General features: G+C 35.5%; 2 protein-coding genes across 2 annotated transcripts; one reads left to right on the top strand and one right to left on the bottom strand.

Annotated features, from left to right (window-relative positions):
* The first annotated feature begins 7,897 nt into the window (after positions 1–7,897).
* Positions 7,898–17,682, top strand: LOC116166527 (sialin-like). The gene is made up of 10 exons (XM_031481500.1): positions 7,898–7,991; positions 8,039–8,271; positions 8,319–8,543; positions 8,591–8,675; positions 8,726–8,892; positions 8,940–9,092; positions 9,142–9,274; positions 9,329–9,484; positions 17,212–17,297; positions 17,343–17,682. Exons 1-10 carry the CDS (start codon positions 7,922–7,924, stop codon positions 17,517–17,519), a joined length of 1,485 nt encoding a protein of 494 aa, XP_031337360.1. The 5' UTR covers positions 7,898–7,921; the 3' UTR covers positions 17,520–17,682.
* A 17-nt stretch (positions 17,683–17,699) lies between these two features.
* Positions 17,700–19,906, bottom strand: LOC116166526. The gene is made up of 2 exons (XM_031481499.1): positions 19,862–19,906; positions 17,700–19,728 (listed from the first exon to the last, which is right to left on the bottom strand). The coding sequence occupies exons 1-2, from the start codon at positions 19,871–19,873 to the stop codon at positions 17,764–17,766; spliced, it is 1,977 nt and encodes a 658-aa protein (XP_031337359.1). The 5' UTR covers positions 19,874–19,906; the 3' UTR covers positions 17,700–17,763.
* Between the last annotated feature and the right edge of the window lie 207 nt (positions 19,907–20,113).

The following is a 20,113-nucleotide window of genomic DNA, read 5'->3' as shown; positions in this document are numbered from 1 at the left end:
GAAATTTGAATGGATCGCAACCATAGCCATGTTGATTCAGCAAGATCTAGTTACCCGTCGATGTTTTTTTGTTTAGAAATGAATGTAAAACATTTAATTTTGAAATTTTTCTTGTAAATTCACGAGTAAATTCATGTAAAAGTATAGGTATAGTGCGGCAAGCGAGGCGGCAAGTCATTATGTATTTTTCTTTTTTTTGTAATCTGTCTCACTCCGTAAAAATCCAATGTGCCCTTAAGAATTATGGATAGCAGTATATCCTGTAGCTCGTCCTGTAGTTTCTACATGTAGCGTATTCATTTTGGGATTTCCATAAGGAAATTCAGATTCTCCAAAAAAAAGTGCCGAGCATTTTCCCATTTTCTTGGCCATAGCTATTTGTAGAGCTACAAGAAATTATGAATAGGATCATTTTAATCAGCATAACACCCTGCATAACTCTCGGCATAACTTTACCCATTTAACCGACTTTGTATCTCTTACGGTTTACGAGATCCCTATAGTGGAAGTGAAAAAACTCATCCTGTACTTATGTAAGTATAATGCTACGGATAAATGTCCAAAATATTTCGTGGATATCCATGAATTTACTACTACCACAGATTTAAATATTTAAATCTGTGCAACTACTAATTCGAGTACTAATTGCTCGACTAATTGGATGTTTGGTGTATGAAATTCTGAGATGTCACCTCGGATGTCACCTTCGATATGAAATGTTCATCCATTTTTTCTGCCTCTTCTTGCTAATTCCTTTTTTTTACCATTTCTCCGAGCATTTCTCTTATCTTTATTTGCTGTTGGTTATATTCTTTATATTTTGCCCAATTGGATTTTTGAGGTAAGTAGTGTTTCCATTATTCTCGAGATTTTTCCGAGGGGTTGATCACGAGGGAAATTCTTGTCTCTCATATAGGAAATATCGAGAAAACAGGAAATATGTAAGAAATGGACGACATTAGAGGGAATTCTTACGAAATTTTGGGAAAGTAGGAATAAAAATTGCAAAGGAATGACGAATCTCTAAGGGAAATATTAAGAAATTTTGAAGAAATAAGACAAACACGAGGACAAACATTCCGAGGAATTCTAAGGAAATCTCGAGAGAATTTTAATGAAATAAAAGTGTCTATAGGGAAGTAACGTTACTCATTTCACATTAATTCGGGGAAATATTGTGTAAATTTAAGGCAATGTTAGAAATGCTGGGGAAATTAAGGGAAATGGTGGCAATTTTTAGACAATATGAAGGAAAATATTAGGCCCCTAAAATAAGTCGTGACCAACTCCTCGGATTTTTCTTTTTGATTATGTTCCTTAAACTCCATTGCATTTGGGATCTGGGTACCTTTGAACGTAAAACAACTAAACGAAACTTATTTTGTACTCGTTTTTGTACCTACATTAAAAAAGTCGTTAGATTTCCAATTATTCCTACACGCAAAACACACGCATAAAAAGAATACCTACTCTCGTACCGACTTCACCACGATCATTTGTAACGATCCATTTTGGATCTTTCGTTTATTAGAAAAAAATGATTATTTTGGACATTTTGGTTGTTACACCCTGTAGGTACATTTTGTCTAATGGAATTCAATTCCTTTCTATATGTACATTATACAGGATTCAAAATCGAGTTCAAAATCTACCTCCCTTTATTCTTCCTAATATTAAGTGGGGCAAACGAGGGGTCATCCACTATTCTGGCATTTGATGTACACTTTGTTAGAATTAATAAGCATTAACCGCGGGCATTAGTATTGATAAGCAGTAACTGGCATTATTTAGGTAGTAACAGAGAAATAGGCGGTATATTCCTGATTACTGAACGTGTCCAATCAGGTCTACCCTCATTGGTCTTATTTTATCAAAATTTCCTAATATTTCTCGAGAATTTCCTCATTCCTTTGAAATTTCTCGAGAAATTTCCTATTTCTCTAAAATTTCCTAATAAGTATTTCCCCAGAATTTTCTCTAATTTCGTCCATTTCCTACATATTTCCCAGCTATTTCCCCGAAATTTCCTATATGAAGACAACAATTTCCCTCGTAATCAAAATCCTTGTCCTATTTTGGTGGAGACTGCAGTTTATCTCGGCTATATTTTTAAATATAGAGACTTGTGGTTTTCGCGACCCTTTGCCACTTTTTTTGTGAAACTTTTAATGCCACAAACAGAATGAATCTAGCTACGTTTGTTTCTGAGATACAGGGAGCAAATGAAAAGTTTGACTTTTTGGGGCGTTATGATACCGCCTCGGATACCGCTTACTGCCTGTGTAAGATAGAAAAGGGGAAAAGCTGAATATTTTATATATTTTTACGTAGAATTCAGTGGTGTAGTCAAAAACTGTTTCTGAGATTTGATCCAAAGATGGTATTGTTTAAATGGACCATTCTATATATCTTAATGTTAATTTTTTCCATTCTTTTTCCTGATTATATTGATGTATCACAACCTATACTTTTTTTATTTGATTCTATGATATTATACCATATTTTTCAACATTTTGAAATGCAATACGTACTCCGTAATCCGTCAAAAATAAGGTTTTTACTTTTGGTTCATGGTTAAAATTTAAAACGAAATATAGGTTGTGATACATCAATGTAATCAGGAAAAATTGCAAAAAAGGGACGTTAAAATATACAGGGTGTTGCATCAAATCAAACTAATAAACCATTTAAACCTCGATTAAAACATTTCTCAGAATTTAAAGCTTATTTTCTGGAAATTAAAGCAAACTTCGTCTATCGTAATCAATTTATTTCTTGTTGCTTGTGCAGTTTCGTCCATCCCCTAATTACATACTTTCTATTCATTCAAAGTATCATTAGTGGAAACAACACTAATCTTCTCATTACCTTTGTATTGTATACATTTGAATCTGAAATAATAATTGATGGAATTACCTAATGACCCTATCACAAATCTAATTGCCAGTAAGCCCTATACAAATCTTAATGTTTTCTAATCGGCTCTAGAGTAATTCCTAAAAGAATTCTAATACCTTATGTTTTAAAATTACCATAAGAGGTTGTGGGCAGATTCTTTTGCATCGAAAGCAGTGTGTTTTGTTCTCGGTTTTGCCATTTCCTGAACAAAATTAGTAAATAAATAGCACTTTTGCGTTATTATACTTACCTACTACCTATTTGAAAATGTTCATCTACGATGCAAAATTTATTTAATGCTATTAAGGTGGAACCGTTTTGCTAATTTATCGACAAGATTGGTACACAAAAAACATTGCTGCATTTTCGATTTAAGATTTAAGATCGATACCACGTAGTATCTTAATTATTTAACAATGTTTTAAATTACACCTATTCTTAGCTTAAAATTCGCGTTTTGTTTTAAACAGGGTAATCTGGCACTCGTCCTGGCATTTGTAGACATCGCGATAGATGTGCAGTGTGCACTGTGCACAAAATAAAAGAAAGCACACTTTGAGCCGTAGAAGAGCCGTGGGAATTTAATTTAAAGTAGACTGAGAAATCTAAAAGAAAATATAATTGTGTAAGTTTATGTTAATTAATTAATTAATGAAATTAATTTACAAAGAATGAGACTACCGGAGCGAAAAAGGTGATTGTATTGCTGGCTGTTAAAATAAGAAAAGTGAACCATTTAGACATTGCCAAGCAGAAAAAGGCAAATTGGTAACTTTGACCACCTGTTGGTCACCCTCTGAAATGTTTTTGTTTTCCACATTATTTCTCTTGTCTCATCGCTTACTATACAATTTAATTCAATAAACATTTGGTTATATAAAGTTTATACAAACGTTCCATTCAGCATAAAAAAGTAAATAAGATAAAATTTTAAGGCTTACTTTGAGGTTAGAAGCAGTCAGAATAAAACAAACACTTAATCCTCTTCGATTTGTTTTTGTTATAACTTAACACTAATGTTCCACTAATAGTTACACTGAACACGTAAATACCGTACGAAAACGAAAATAAACAAAACTCAAATTTAAGTTTCGCGAAAAATTATAACACATTTAAATGTATTAACTAACTGTAATTTTAATTCTCATTGGTTGTCTAACGTAAACTTTAGTAAACAATTTAGGGACAAGTTTCTTATCTTTATGACATCTGCCATAAAGAGAATGTACCACCGTGAATATGCGGCGTAGCTTACGTTTTGAAGGAGTGGATTTTGTGGTATGATAACAAAGATGGCGCTGACTGGTTTTCAAGTTACTGTTTGCTGATAGTTACTACAGATAATCGCTATTTGAATGAGATTCCAGTTTCTAATGGCATTCTAATGTACGTTTATAATTTATACACAAATGGGATTTTATCTGTGCCAATATGTACTACTCGTTTTACTTCTATTATGTCTATTTTCTACCAATTTCGCATATATCCACATACATGTATAATTTAAAATGGAAAAATAATGAAAGATAATCCATTTTTAATAACCGTGTTTGCATTCGTACTACACGTTTTTCTTTTTTGTTTATTTAGTTTCATTGTTTGTTATTTTTTATTGCGAGCAATAATTAGAACCACGTTTCGAAGAATTTCTCATTTTTACAATGTTTCATTTTCATTTAAAAAATGAGCCAGTAATTTCGTTTTACTTGACTCTACCTATTTCAATTTTGTTTTATAGTATTATGATGCATTATATAAGCTCTCTTATACTTAGTTCTTTTGGCTTAAAATTTGTGATTTAACATTTTATTATTGGAAATGACGTACCTATGCATTTGTTCATTGTATTAAATTAATACAATATAATGTCCTTGATGTTATATTCTAAAACGGGATTTTATTTTATATTTAAAACGTTATATCTTTGAAGGTGTTAAGGTATACTCCGAAATTAAATATTAAACACATTTTATATATCCATACTTAATAAAGTGTACACCAACTTGGACAAGGATAGCATCGTGGTAGATCTATGTGTTGATTTAAAAAAAGCTTTCGACTTAGTCGATCACCAGATTTTATTAAATAAAGTTTTAACTACTAACGGTACTGTCTTGTGGCAATACTCATAATGTACCTAGCTTTAAATAATCTAAATACTTGTCTTACTAAGCTAATATTTAATTACCAACAAGCTAATCTTGAGTAGTGATAAAACTCGTATAATGCAAATCTACCCTAATAAAGTGCCATATATTGCAAGTACTCTGATTAGAGTACAACAAAGGTCCATTAGGCAAGAAAAATTGTACAAACTACTAGGCTGTAATTTACTAAATAAAAATGGAGACATTCATCTTAAATACTAGCACTTTGATGTGGTGTGCAATAAAATACCGTCCAATTGCTTTCCTCTTAAATGTCTATCGTAGGTATATTTCAAACGTAAATGTAGCTAAAATTGAATTAACCAATTTTCCCCTTTAAATACCCATCATTAGGTAAGGTACCACTCGCTTAAAGGAACAGATTTTTCGAATAATTCAAAAAATCTGTCCTTCAAAGAATTCCTCTAATTATTTGCCATATTTTTGTACTCGTAGTTGTAGCGAAAGTTGTAAGGTCGCTACCTAGGAAAACTTTGGTTTTCGTATCTCTATTGGTGTTGTTTGCATTTTTTGTTAGGTTTGTACTAAAAAGAATAAGAGGGAATTGGAAGAAATTAATAGAAAAAATGAATTTTGGTGTACAAATATTCATGGGTGAAATACCCCTCGATTCTACAGCAATCTATAATCTCTATGAATCTTTAAGGGTACCCAAGAGTCTTGAAGACACGTTTAAATGGCTTAACGGTGTTTCAAGAACCATTATCAGATCTCAAAAGCTTTAAAGAGTCATTAGGGAAGTGCTTTTTGAGTATTTTTTAAGGCGTTAGAGTTTGTAAGAAACCTTTAGTGCACATAAAAGTCTTTACTTATTCTCAAGAGCAATTAAGAATTTTAAAGTCTTTTAGATCTTTGAATTTTTAAGCATTTAATGGCGTTTAGTCTTCACAATTTTCCAGTGGATTTTAGAGCTTCTAAATCATGAGGACTCTTAAGACAAGTTAGGTGTTCCTTTAAGAGTTTTTAAGTTTTAAGGCTTAAAAGTCTTTAAGAACGTTTAAACACGTTTGAATTTTTGAAACCCAAGGCTTCCAAAGTGTCGTAAGTATTAAGGTTCAAGGGTTCCAGAGACGTTATTATAGATCCTGTAATTAATTTCTTTAAGAGTCTTCTAAAGTGCTTAGAGCCGAGATTAATTAATAAATGTATAAAGTCTTTAAATGCTTTCACGAGTTTTTAAAGAACATTACGGATTTTTAAGAACCTCAAACAGTCCTGAAATGTCTCGAAACGTCCCTAAGCGCATTTCAGAAGCTTTCAGATTCCTTAAAATTTTATCTTCTCAATCGCAACCCAGCCCTTAAGAGTTTTGCTAGAGCTTTTAAAAGTCTCTTTAAGGATCAATAACTACTTTCGAAAACATTAAAAAAACCTTTAGGGGCTTATTCTTTACTTATTTATTAAAGAATTCAAAGGTCAATTTTTGAAACAATGTTTGTCAAAGGGAATTAATAATGTGCCATTCAATATTTGGTTGAGATTTTAGGAGAAGTAGGTACAAATGCCACGACAATCCGAAGAACTGAAAGAAATGACCTAGGAAATATATCAGAAATATGACACCATCAATTAAACTTTAAAAAATTAAGTGATCATACGAAAGTAAGGTTCATATGGAAATAAACAAAATGTAGGATTATCACGCCAATAGCGATCAATAAAAACAAAATGAAATTTTTTAAATTTAATACAAACAAAGTATCAAGTACCCTTTGCAAATTAGGTTTTTTTTAATGAAAGGAAAGGAACACATCAATTAAAAAATTAAACGGCGAAAAAAAATTAAATAAAGAAGGGATAGCACTACCGGAACAAAATATGAATGCCGTCGTTGAAATAATTATAAGTATTTTACATTTGACTATTGACAAAAAAAACAGGTACCTACTTCTCAACTAAATTATGTATCAATATGAACAATATGTATGGAAGATTTTAAATGAAATAAATGATGAATGAATGGTGAAATTGTAGCTGACCTTGTGTTTGATTTCTTTTTCTTGATGTCGTCTGTAGATTCAATTAAATTTTGACAGGTAGATAATGATTTTGCTATCGACGAATACTCCTGAAGAAAATTACTGAAGCTGTTTTTTCTATTTGATGCAAACGACTTCTGAATTTTTGAAATACGGAAGCTGGTTCTTTTTTTTTCAGAAACTAATTCTCCCTTTTTCTGTTTCAGGGGCCCAAATCCGGTACGAAAAAAAGGTTCTATACGAATACGAATGCGGTTTTTGAATTGTTGATAGCAAAAATTGACCAAATTTCAAGTATAGGTATAGTTTAATCCCAAACGACATCTTACGATAAACGTCATAACGTTACAGGATGAGTGCCCCATTTCCCAAGGTTGAGGTATTTCATTTTTTAATGTTTCAATTGTTTTCGGCACTTCTTTTGCTCATTATTTCTTGGTAGTTAAAGTAAACTTAGTAAAGTAGTTTTCGTTTTTTTGCTCAAATGGTAATAAATTAACCACCAAAAAATTGTCGAATTACCACTTCTTCTAAATTATATTCTTAAGTATGAAACCGCGTTCCGGTTATTTTAAACATTGCATTAGTTTTATTCTTAAACATCCTAACCCTGATTATAAAACGGTGTGGAGTAATCAAAATGCTCAGCATCCCTAATCATTTTGCCGAGGTTATTTTAATCCCATCCTAACAACGTAATCGATTTATTAAAACGCCAAAAAATATGGGTTAAGAGATCGAATGAACGTAGGATGACCTTTCACAACTAACAAGAGAGGCAAGTATAAAATTATACCCAATTATACTATCAACATAAAGAGCTTTTAAATAATTTAGTTTAGTTGCTCCTCTGGTCCGAGTTACATCCATTTAAAGATGCCACCTGGATTATCCACCTTAAAAAGGGGGAGTATTCAGGTGCAAAAGGCAGCTAAAGTTGTTAACGGTAATTGTCAACTGCGACACGTGCAAGTAGTAGCTTAATTTGTGCAGATCAAATTGGGTCCCGCCAGGTGCTCGCGGTCTTTGTAATCACCGGTTTCGTGCTTTGCGGTGTCGTTGAGCAAAGCGCATCGGTGGCACTGAGGGCGAACAGTTCTTCGAGCATTACAGCGGAAGAGTTCGCCGAGTATGTGGAAAATACGAGTTATATCACTCGGTACTGTCAGCCGGCGAACAAAAATAGGAGTTATGGTCACGTGGTGCGATCCATTCCTCACATCGAGGTAAAGCTGATGCCAAATTTATGAAGGTAATTTTGTACGCTTTATAGATACCCATGACAAGGACGGATGAAACTGAGTCAGTTTTAAGGGAGGCCTTTATGTGGGGGACGTTGATATCGCCACTAGCTGCTAGCAGAATTGCAGCACGTGTTGGAGCTGAAAGGCTTTTCGGTGCCGGTGTCCTTGGCACGGCGTGTGCTGCAGTTATGGTACCTGCCGCCTGGCTGACTCCATACCACGTGGGGATTCGGATTATACAGGGAATATTCATGGTAATTGAGAAATAAGCTAACTTGTAACGTAGCGAGTTGAAATTTAGGGTGCAACGTGGCCTGCTGCCCATATGCTGGCAGTCACATGGTTTAAACCAAAGCATCTGAGCGGTTTCGTTTCAATGTACACAGGTAGGTAGCGCCAAAGTTGTTTCAACGCCTAACATAATACCGTTCATCAGCTGTAAACCTTGGATATGCGATTGTGGGATTACTTGGTACTCCATTAGTACGGTTTTGTGGAAGGGACTCTCTGAGTTACATCATTTGCTTGTGCTCCTGCTTGTGGTACTTTCTATGGTGGCGGTTTGTGGAAGAATCCCTCAACCCAAATCGTCCGATTCGAGACGTACGTATACAAAATCTTTTTCATTTGTAACACATGATACGGTTAAGGAACACAAGCTCCTACCATGGAGAAAGTTACTGCTATCTGGACCTGCCTGGGCTTGTGGTGTAGCAGTCGTTGGAAGTCAATGGGCGGACGCCACATTAATGTTGGGTGTCACTAAGTATTTAAAACTAGTCTATGGATTCAGCATCGAATACGTAAGTTTGGATACCTTCAATGATCTCAACTCAACTTTCAGATGTATAGGATGACGTTTTGGCGTCTTTACCACATATTGGTCACTTCTTTGCAGCTATAACATTTGGAATTGTGGTAGACCACGTGCGTCAATCCGGTTTACTTTCAACTACCTCCGCGAGGAAGCTCTTCGTGTACATTTGTAAGTAATGCCAGAGTTTTGCTCTCTTAGATAGTAATGCGTTTGGTAATTCAGCACATTTTCTTCCTGCCGCCCTAATGTTTGTATTGGGGTATACTGGTTGTGATCCCGCTGCACCCGCTGCTATGTACACTGCGGCGTTAGCACTGACAGGAGCAACTCCAGCTGGAGCATTTGCTAGTGCGGCGGATATTGCTCCAAATTTCGCAGGTAAGTGTGCGCAATGCCAATTTTATAGACATTTAGTTGAAATTTTAATGACATAGATGGCTCTAGTAAAGAAAAACATAGCGCACATAGCTTTTTGGGGAGTACTAACCAATACATGGAAAATGCGCTAAAGTTACTCGACTTTCTTTTAGTATTTGGAGAGCAAATTTGTCCCTTTAGCTTCTCTCGAAACCTATTAAATCTGTTTTTTCATAAGTGTTTCATATTTTTAGAAGAATGTACAGTATTTTTAAGTTTTTAAAGGTTTTAAAGTTTTTGAGTTCCTAAAGCCTTTTTGTCTCTCCCAAGGTGTTCTATTATTACAATAGTCTAGTCACTAGGGGACAAATACGGCCTTTGCCCTACAAAAGGTGGTGTAGCAGTAATTTTTTAACATATTATTGAGGTCTCAGCCACTCATGAATTAATATCTTTCACTCAATGGTCAAAATAGCCCTTTATCGTCTTGTATAATAAATAACTATTAATCACCAAATGTCTGAAAAATTGATTTATGAAACCACTTAAAAATGGGAGGAGGAATGTTATTTTGAAACTAAATTTTACTGATTCTTGAAAAACCCTATAAGATTAGGGTATTGTCGATTGAAATTGACAAAAAAAAAGAGAAATATGACTAACCTCGTTATTTACAATTTTTCTTCAACGCGGAAGATCTGGAATTCTTACGGCTAACTTTGTTGATCCATTAATATTGAGTAGTTATCGGGTCTTTTCAACTGTAAGGCACGTCGACTTGAATAACTTCTAACTTTGATTGACACGTCTAATCGAAAAAGTACGAATCGTTTTGGATTCTACGCATCCAAATTAATAAGAAAAAGTTTTTTCCCGAGAAATTTTGGTGCAGTCGATTTTTGGTAAAAGAGGAAGGTTATACACTGCCTTTTTTTTGCCCAGAAAAAAAATTGTCTCAGATGGACCGGAAAAAAATATTTTCTTATAGAATGTGGCCTGTAGAGTCCATAATTTCAAACAGTTCCAAGATCGGACTACTAGATCAAAAGTTACAGCTCTTTGAATTTTTTGTCGAAATTGGTTTTTTGCCCATAACTTTTGTTTTAGACGTCTAATCGAAAAAGTACGAATCGTTTTGAATTCTACGCACCCAAATTAATAACAAAAAGTTTTTTCCCGAGAAATTTTGGTGCAGTCGATTTTTGGTAAAAGAGGAAGGTTATACACTGCCTTTTTTTTGCCCAGAAAAAAAATTGTCTCAGATGGACCGGAAAAAAATATTTTCTTATAGAATGTGGCCTGTAGAATCCATAATTTCAAACAGTTCCAAGATCGGACTACTAGATCAAAAGTTACAGCCCTTTGAATTTTTTGTCGAAATTGGTTTTTTGCCCATAACTTTTGATTGAGACGTCTAATCGAAAAAGTACGAATCGTTTTGGATTCTACGCACCCAAATTAATAAGAAAAAGTTTTTTCCCGAGAAATTTTGGTGCAGTCGATTTTTGGTAAAAAAGGAAGGTTATACACTGCCTTTTTTTTGCCCAGAAAAAAAAATTGTCTCAGATCGACCGGAAAAAAATATTTTCTTATAGAATGTGGCCTGTAGAATCCATAATTTCAAACAGTTCCAAGATCGGACTACTAGATCAAAAGTTACAGCCCTTTGAATTTTTTGTCGAAATTGGTTTTTTGCCCATAACTTTTGATTGAGACGTCTAATCGAAAAAGTACGAATCGTTTTGGATTCTACGCACCCAAATTAATAAGAAAAAGTTTTTTCCCGAGAAATTTTGGTGCAGTCGATTTTTGGTAAAAGAGGAAGGTTATACACTGCCTTTTTTTTGCCCAGAAAAAAAATTGTCTCAGATGGACCGGAAAAAAATATTTTCTTATAGAATGTGGCCTGTAGAATCCATAATTTCAAACAGTTCCAAGATCGGACTACTAGATCAAAAGTTACAGCCGTTTGAATTTTTTGTCGAAATTGGTTTTTTGCCCATAACTTTTGATTGAGACGTCTAATCGAAAAAGTACGAATCGTTTTGGATTCTACGCACCCAAATTAATAACAAAAAGTTTTTTCCCGAAAAAATTTTGGTGCATTCGATTTTTGGTAAAAAAGGAAGGATAGATACACTGCCTTTTTTTGCCCCGAAAAAAAAATTGTTTCAGATCTACTGGAAAAAATATTTTCTTATAGAATGTGGCCTGTAGAATCCATAACTTCAAACAGTTCCAAGATAGGACTACTAGATCAAAAGTTACAGCCCTTTGAATTTTTTGTCGAAATTGGTTTTTTGCCCATAACTTTTGATCTAAGCAATGGCTTTTTGTATTGGATTTTTTGATAACTGATTAGGAAACAGGCTGGCTCCGGAGACTAATTCTTCTGTACACTTTCTGGCTATGTGTTTTTTAACGAGGAAAACCTAATGAGATTTGAAAAACAACAATAAAAGAAACGGGCGCTTTCCATACACAGTTCAAAATATCTAAACAACTTCTAGAGAATCCTAAACGAAATCCATACCCGCTAACCTATTAAAAACTCATATAAACCTATTCAATATACCTCTAACCTAAAAATGGCAAAATAAAAAAAATGCCAAAATCCTAAAATTCTAAACTCCTAAAAATTCAATCTCAAAAATCCTGAAAACCTATCATCCAAATCTAAAAAATCCTAATCTAATCCAGAAATAGATAAAAACCGCATTATTTCACGTTTCTTGTCTTCATTTGTCTATCTTCCTTAATAGTTTTTAATAAACTTGGTAAAATGTATCAAATAATTGTTTACAACATAACTTTACCTCACTAGACTTTTCCTTCCTTTTCTTCCAGCTCATAAAGTTCCAGCTTTTCTCATCAACTAGGTCTTCAAATATTTCTCCTTTCTTGAAATTTGTAAAAATTTTCCTTATTTCTTTATCTTCAGAATCGATTTTCATCCTTCTTATCGGCGTCATTTGATTGATCTCTCTATTTATCTTTTGTTTCAAAAATCCCATAGTATAGATCTTGCTTACTTCATTTCTTCTATTTTCCTCACTCATTTCTTCATTTGGTTTCAGTAATTTTTCACTAATCTCTTCATTCATCTTCGGTAATTTTCCTATTTCTTCGACTTCAGCTTTGTCTTCGTCAACAAATTGGAATACCGATCTTCATTTCTTGCTCTAACTTTTTGTTCACGTCTTGCAAAACCATCACTTCTTGCTCTTTTTAGCGCATTTCTACAAAAATTTAAAAAAAATACGCTATTATGTCCGTCCGTCTGTCCGTCCGTCAGTCCGTCTGTTTGTCCGTCCGTCCGAACGCTACTAGTTCTTTATCTTAAGAGATATTGTTCTGCTTTTTCCACTATTTGGTTCGTTATGGTGTAGAGGCTTGCACCAAGGAAGGATTTTTTGCGTTTATTGCTAAAAAAGTTATTGTAAAAAAACCAACAAACCGTTTTCTACATGTTGCATAATTTTACACTTTTGGCGTTTATCGATCCTAGAGATCATTTATAAATTTGTATTGCTGTCTGTCGTCTGTCTATTGGTCTGTCCGTCTGTTCCTTTGTCTATCTGTCCATCTATCTTTCCGTGTGAACGATAACTTTGTTCTACTTTTTCCGCTATTTGATTCATTATGGTGTCGAGGCTTGCACCAAGAAAATAATTTTTTCCTGTGCCGCTTAAGAAAAAAGTTACGGCAAAAAATCTATTTTTTTCATGTAGGTACCATAATTTTACACTTTTGCCGTTTATTGACGATTCTCGAGATCGTTTATTATGTTATATCGCCGTCTGCCCGTCTGCCTGTTTCTGTCTGTCTGTCCGTCCGTTTGTCTGTCCGGGTGCAGTTCCGCATGGTAACTTTTGTATTTTTGCAATCCAATTTTCTTATTTGCTAAAATATTTAAGTGAAATCCTCCAATAAAGGTATAACCATTGTATATACATCTTACAATGGTAAAACTAATGCCGAATCAAAAAATTTCATTTGCGACTAAAAATATGCAAAACAATTATTGCGCATGCCCAGACCCACATTCGTTATTTGTAAACTAATTCTTCTCAAATTTTGGGGTAGGATTCTTCTTATAAACTGAAACTGAAGTGGCACTTCAAAAATGGATTGCACATATGCAACGCAATCTTTCTTATTTGTGGCCGGATTTTGATGATTTTAACAGAAGTTGCATCTTACAAATGGGAAATGAATGCAAGTGAAAATGCGCTTTTTGTATATCGTTTACGGTTACTTTTTTAACTTGTTTGAAACATTCTCGCTCTAAACTGGCTATTTGCTTTCTTGGGCTCTCAAAAGACCTGGAACTCTGAGTAACCCTTCCTCTAACATTTTCTCTCGTTGCTTAGAAATGTTCTTCTGATTCTCCTACCCTCTCCAACTTCTCTAAACTGATTGGTGTTTTCTTTTTCTCCATATTCTGTAATTTTATTTTCAACAAATCTTGAATTAAGTTATTTAAATTTTCTCCCTCTTTATGGTTTACTTGAATTTTGATTTGATTTATTATTATTTTTTGTGTATTTTCTTCCAATTTCTGTTTAATAATATTGAATGTAATAAATTAAATTAATTTACTTCTTACTTCTTTGGAACTTTTGACGTACTTGCGCTTCTGGTCCTCTCTTTCTTTCGTAGTTTTCCGAAATTTCTATTCATATTTGGATTCGACCCTCTCCAACCAATTTGATTTCGGTTCTATTCGTATCTCTCCGATTATGTAGCTCAGTGGTAGAGCCTTGGAGTACATACCCGGATTCATCTGGACTGAGGTAAGAATTTTTCATCTGTGACAGAGATGGGAATTTCCATAGATCAGTGTTTCAAGTATAATGGGCAATCGAGGGGGAAATCGCAGATGGAATGTTGTACACCATACATCCATTTGGTGTGGAAATCCATGGATATCCACCGAAAATCTTTGGATATCCTCGGAAATCCTCTGGATATCAGCGGATCTCCATGGACATCCTCGGATTTCCATGGACATCCTCGGATTTCCATGGACATCCTCGGATCTTCATGGCCATCTTTGGATTTCAATGGACATCCTTGAATCTCTAATCTCTAAATCTAAGACATCTGACATGTTTTTGGAAATCCGCCGACGGATCGTACTAAAATACAAGCTCTACAAAAAAGTCCAACACAGTTTCTGCGCATTTTTGGAAATTTATGTGTGAAAAGGTAGCTGCTGGCTGCCTGGCAGCAAATGCGGGCCCATAGAAGAACGCTTGTAGAAAGACGAGGAGTGTACATGCACCTACCGGGGCCGTGTAATTAACAACTTTAGTGATGGGGCTACATGTGGACGGTCGCCGACATCTGGGTGCCATCCCCTACCTGGAGATTTTTGAGTTTTGTCCTATCCTCTTCAAAAGATTACAAATTCAAAAAACTGCACTTTCTGAATGTAAATACAGCAGAATAATTTACAAATTACGGCTGTTATTATTTTATAATGCATCGTGTTTCATTTGTTTAATTTTCCAATGCCTACCTAAAAGTGTAGGGTCCTTTTCCAAACAATCTTTCGCGACATCGATAAATACCGGAAATACGTCAAATAAGATACAATTTAAGCATTTTTATTAATTTATTAATTAATCTCATTTTCCCAATACTTGAGGTTAGGAACGAGATTGTTGTTGTTGAAAAACGGTTTTCACTGGCCTCTTTGGGTGTTATTTGGCTACTTTTTCATAAAGAAAAAGTCATATCATTCCATTTGATTTCTTTAAGATTTTGGATCATAGTGTCAAAACTAGCCCCCTGATGGAGAAGGATTCAACTAAATTAAAATGCAATTTTAAAATTTCAGATAGCAGTTACGTTGGTCATTTTAAGAACTTCAAAATATTTTGCCGCGATTCTTCATGACCGATTTACCCAATAATTTTTTTTACCCCTAAGTTATACGACGAACGGTTCCCGAGATATGGCCGAGGAACAGTCTTATTGGGTTACCCGGTACACAGAAAAATACGATCTTTAGAATAATTTAATACACATGTTGAGTTATGTAATTGAAAAAAAAAGTTCGATGACGTTGGGGCGCTCCAAAATTCTGTTTCAAAAATCCGTTATTTTTCGGTTCCTTATATACATATCCAAAGTTTGATTAAAATTATCTCGGAAAATTGCACGTACGTACCTACTTTTTTTATGAGTTTTATGCACATAGTGGTGAGTTTATATAAGTTTGTGATTGTTTGTAGTTTGTGAATATTGTTTGTCATTTATCATTTATACTTTTAACCTTTTATAATTTTAAATGTGTTATTGACAAATGTAAGTGTACCAAACACGCTAGCACAATAAATATTATTATTATACATAGGTACCTACGTACGAAAAAAATGTTAAATGTTGCATAAAATGATCTAAAACGTCGACTTTGATGAAATTTTGAAAACGGTTATCGTGATAGATACCTAGCTGAAGCTAAGAAGTTGAAAATTGTTGTATTGTAATTATCTCATCTGTTTTCTCCACTACGAAAGAAAAACAGTTCAAGTCACAACACTAACAAAAGCAAATGAGTCACTCTCCTTCCATGCGCGTAGGTATATCATTAACTTGTACATAAGTTCATACATGTCACTTATACTTGAATATGGACGAGGATATCCTCCAAAGTCTGAAGATATCCACGAATATCTGCGGATATCCATCGGATCTCCTCGGACATCCTGCGGACATCTACCACTATGTACACTGGATATCCACTGCGATTTCCCCCTCGTGGGCAATTTTGTGTGCCTTCTAAAATTACGTTCAAATTTAAATTTAGTCTGGTGAAAGTTATTGTAAAGAAACTGACATCCGTCGAATTAAAAAAGTTAAAGCTCCCTGATAATAAAACTTTTGAAATAGTCAAACAATCAACAGAAAATGACCCATTTTTCAGTCATTTAGAATCTTTAGATTTTTCTCATGGAAACATGTTTCAAAATGAGCGAGAAAAATTGGTATGCATTGTGATCCTAGATTTTTACGCGACAAATCGGTGATATGGCCGTGATCTTCATTTAAATTCAATGGTAATCCAATTACAAATCCAACAAAAAACTACCGTGTAATTTACCAGTACTAAAAACAAGAACAAAAGAATAAACAAAAAATGTAGATATTGCTGTTCTTGTGTAATTTTATGAGACTTATAACTAGGAATAAATATTTTGTTCTTCATATTCACATTACCATAATGATTTTTAAAAAAAAAGGAAACATGTATATTTGCACAGGGACTTCCATACAATTACAATTGCAGTAAAATTGTTGATAGCCCAATGCAAAATTTTATTATCTGCTTTTATTCCCCTTAATATGTCTATACACGGTGTCCTAATGGCAATTTGCTCACCCCTCCTTTCACAACTTGGAAAAATAAATGTTGCCCAAATTTAAGTAATTTAAATAGGTACCCAATGTGGATTGGCACAAGAATTTTTCAGGAATCTTGCAAACCCCATTGCGGAGGGGGAGATTCATCATGAACAAACTAAATAAGTAAATGTTTCCACAAAACTACACAGACCTACATTTGACACTCAATTTCATTTTATTTATTTCTCAGCAATGGTTACACAATTTAAAATTCTTCGGAAAAGTTCCATGATACCTGACTGTGCAATAGAAACAATTAAGCTTTTAGAATTAGCATAAAATAGTTTATTATGAATAAAGAAAGTGGCACTTTCGCTTATTACTATGTGTTACAGGTACGGTTTTTGGTTTGTGCCAGACAATAGGAGCCGCAGGACTTCTGGCAGCGAATTACGCCGTCTCTGAAGGTTTACACGGATCGGTGAGACCCCAAAATTTGACCTCCGTTATCGAAACCCCTATTCAGTTTGCAGGCTGGTGGCGTTTAGTTTTCGGAGTATCGTCGGCAGTATTATTAATAACGGCGACATTTTTCATGACGATGGGAAGTGGATCAGTACAAGATTGGAACGCTCCCGGTGATTACGAATCGGAAGCAGAACCAATAGAGGAACCTTCAAGACTAGATTCGGTACAAGAATAAAGCAACGCCATGTGAACTTTTCCATTGTGTTTTCAATAGTTAAGCAATTCAGATTACGTCCATTGTAAAAGTTCGTATTTCATAAAAAGATGACAAGATTTCTCACATATTGTACTCAGTTCTTTGGTAACTACAATTACGAAATTGGGTAAGCGGAATGCACTATTAATTACACATTGCACATTATAACAATTAATTAAAAAAATAAACCTATCTAGAATAAATACAAGATCAAAAATCGAAGCTATCGCTTATAGTAACTTTTGGCGTTGCCTCTAAACCTCTTACTTCGTTCCGCCGGTTTTACCTCGTCGTCAACCTCGCCCAGTATCTCTACATTTCTGACACCCGGTTGTTTTACCTCATGCTCCGACGACTCGGCCGTTTCGCCGTCACTTATCGCGTCCTCCGGTTGCAGAGGAAGGCTCGGATTGATGGCTAACTGAAGCATTCGAAGAAGTAACATTTCGCGGATTTCAGGTGGTAAATACTCATCGTCCGCACCTTCTTCTTTTACTTGGGGCGCGTGTAACAATCTTGGTACTCTGCGTGTGGCTGCGCCTTGTTGCATTGGGGAAAATGACGCGAGCAATTGGTAACCGTTCTCGTTTCTGCGAGCGTGTTCTGGGTGAGCGTAGTGCTGGTAAGGGTCGTGTTTCTGCACGAATAAGGGTCGGCCGCCTCTGTAATGTTGCGGCTGGTAAACTTCTCTCTCCCTTTGCGCGTTTATGAGGGCGTTTGCGCTTTCCAGCCGTTTTTGTCGAAGTATTAATAGCTCTAATAACTTTTGGAATTCTCTCGTGCTTACTGGTGGTTTAATGTTGTCAACGTCTTCATCAACGTTGTTCGCTTCGTAGTTCAACCGGTGCGGTGAAGGGATGTGATGGTGAAGTGGTAAAGGTGCGGGGGTAAAGATTTGTGAAGGCAAGGGACGGTGGTAGTCTCTTTGATCAAATTGAACGGGGGCTTGCCTTGACAAGTAGAAGGGAGTTGGGCTCTGAACAAAGTTGGGGTTGGAAGTAGGGTGAACTGCCTTAAAGGCTTGACCATTCGGTAGAATGTATTGGGGATGTTGTTCTTGGGCGCGAACTTGGTCGGCTGGTACCAGCACAACACCCTCGTAGTAGGGGTGGCGGACAGCGATTAGTGGGGGTTGAATATTTTGAACATAAGTTGGTGTCACTTTTTGGTTGTTTGATTGTGTGACCGCCACTTCAGTGGTCGAACTTCCATCCGCGTATTCAGTTGTTGGTCTGTTGTCCAAGTCATTAAGGACGTGATTTGAGTGTGGTTTCTCGACTACTGCCCGTACACTTGGTAGCAATCTGGGGCGGTGGGTGGTGGTGAATAGGGGTCGCGGTGCTCCTGTCGTTATAGAAGCGCTGTAAACGTCCTCGGCGTCTTCTCCGAATCCTTGTTGTAATGATAATGCATGATGTCGCGAATCGAAATTATTCTCGGGGTGCAATTGCCGCCTGAGAACATTACTGCGCAACTCCGACGCAACCGCGACAGGTTTAGGAGTTGTTGCTTCGGAATAGGGTAATTGATTTTTAAGAGCCAATCTTCTAATGATTGGAAGGTCTGTGGATGGTGATGAGTAAATTTCGGGTCGTATGAGTTGTCCTTCTAACCGTTGAATTGATGTTAAAGGTGCGGTGGTCGCCCTCAAAAGAGGACGTGGGTGCAGAGCGCTTCTTAACGGTGCCGATGTTGCATATACTATGCTAGCACCATCAGTTGTAGTTGCTTTGTTTTTTGCAGTTGTAGACGAGGTGCTTGACGATTGAGTTGTAAACCTACGCTTCGAGGTTGAACTTGTAGGTGTCGCGGGTGTAGTCGGGTTGTATAACAAAACAGATGGCTTCTTCGTAGTCTTGTTACCTTTGGGAATTCGCTGAACAACCGAAGGAATATCCGTATTTGACTCCGTTAGGTTACTACTACTGTACGACACCCTTTTCACTTCACCTTTCTCATCAATGTACCCGTAAGTTCCCTTTACATTACCCAGCACATCTCGACTTTCAATCTTAAACGACCCATCATCGGATTCGTATCCGATTGTGTAAGATCCGTCGTTATTAATTTTTTTTATTGATTTCACAATTTCCAACCCATCTTTCGCTTCCGCCCCCGATAAGTCTTCCTTACTGCTATTTTCACATAAAGTGTGGTGACAAAGCAGCAATATAAACCAAGTCAATTTCTGTAAAAAAGAAAATCTCAACTTTTCTCTTCCGGTAGTAAAATACAAAAAGCGAAATTCTTATGTCAACCGTTCAAAATTATTCTTATGTGACGATTATAATTAGCGTGCATTGTTCGTAAATCAAACTTACTTGTTTGTTCATGTTTCTAGTACTCCATCAAGGTGCACATATGTAACACTTACTAAAACTTGCGCAGTGTAGGGGTTGCCTTTATAGCCGTTCTTGGGAAAATTTTGATATGCATAAGGAGTAGGGTTGGGTGTGCGTCCTTGAGGACCCCGTTTGCGTGTACGGTACAGAAATATGTTAAATTCAGTGAAAGCATAGTGTGAGATATGAATTACTTTACCCATTATGTACAAAATTCACACGGTTTTATTA

The sequence above is a fragment of the Photinus pyralis genome, unplaced genomic scaffold (genome assembly GCF_008802855.1).
Source record: "Photinus pyralis isolate 1611_PpyrPB1 unplaced genomic scaffold, Ppyr1.3 Ppyr1.4_LG3b, whole genome shotgun sequence".
Taxonomy (NCBI): domain Eukaryota; kingdom Metazoa; phylum Arthropoda; class Insecta; order Coleoptera; family Lampyridae; genus Photinus; species Photinus pyralis.
Note: the sequence above shows the minus strand (reverse complement) of the source record. Positions and strands in the feature narration are given on the sequence as shown.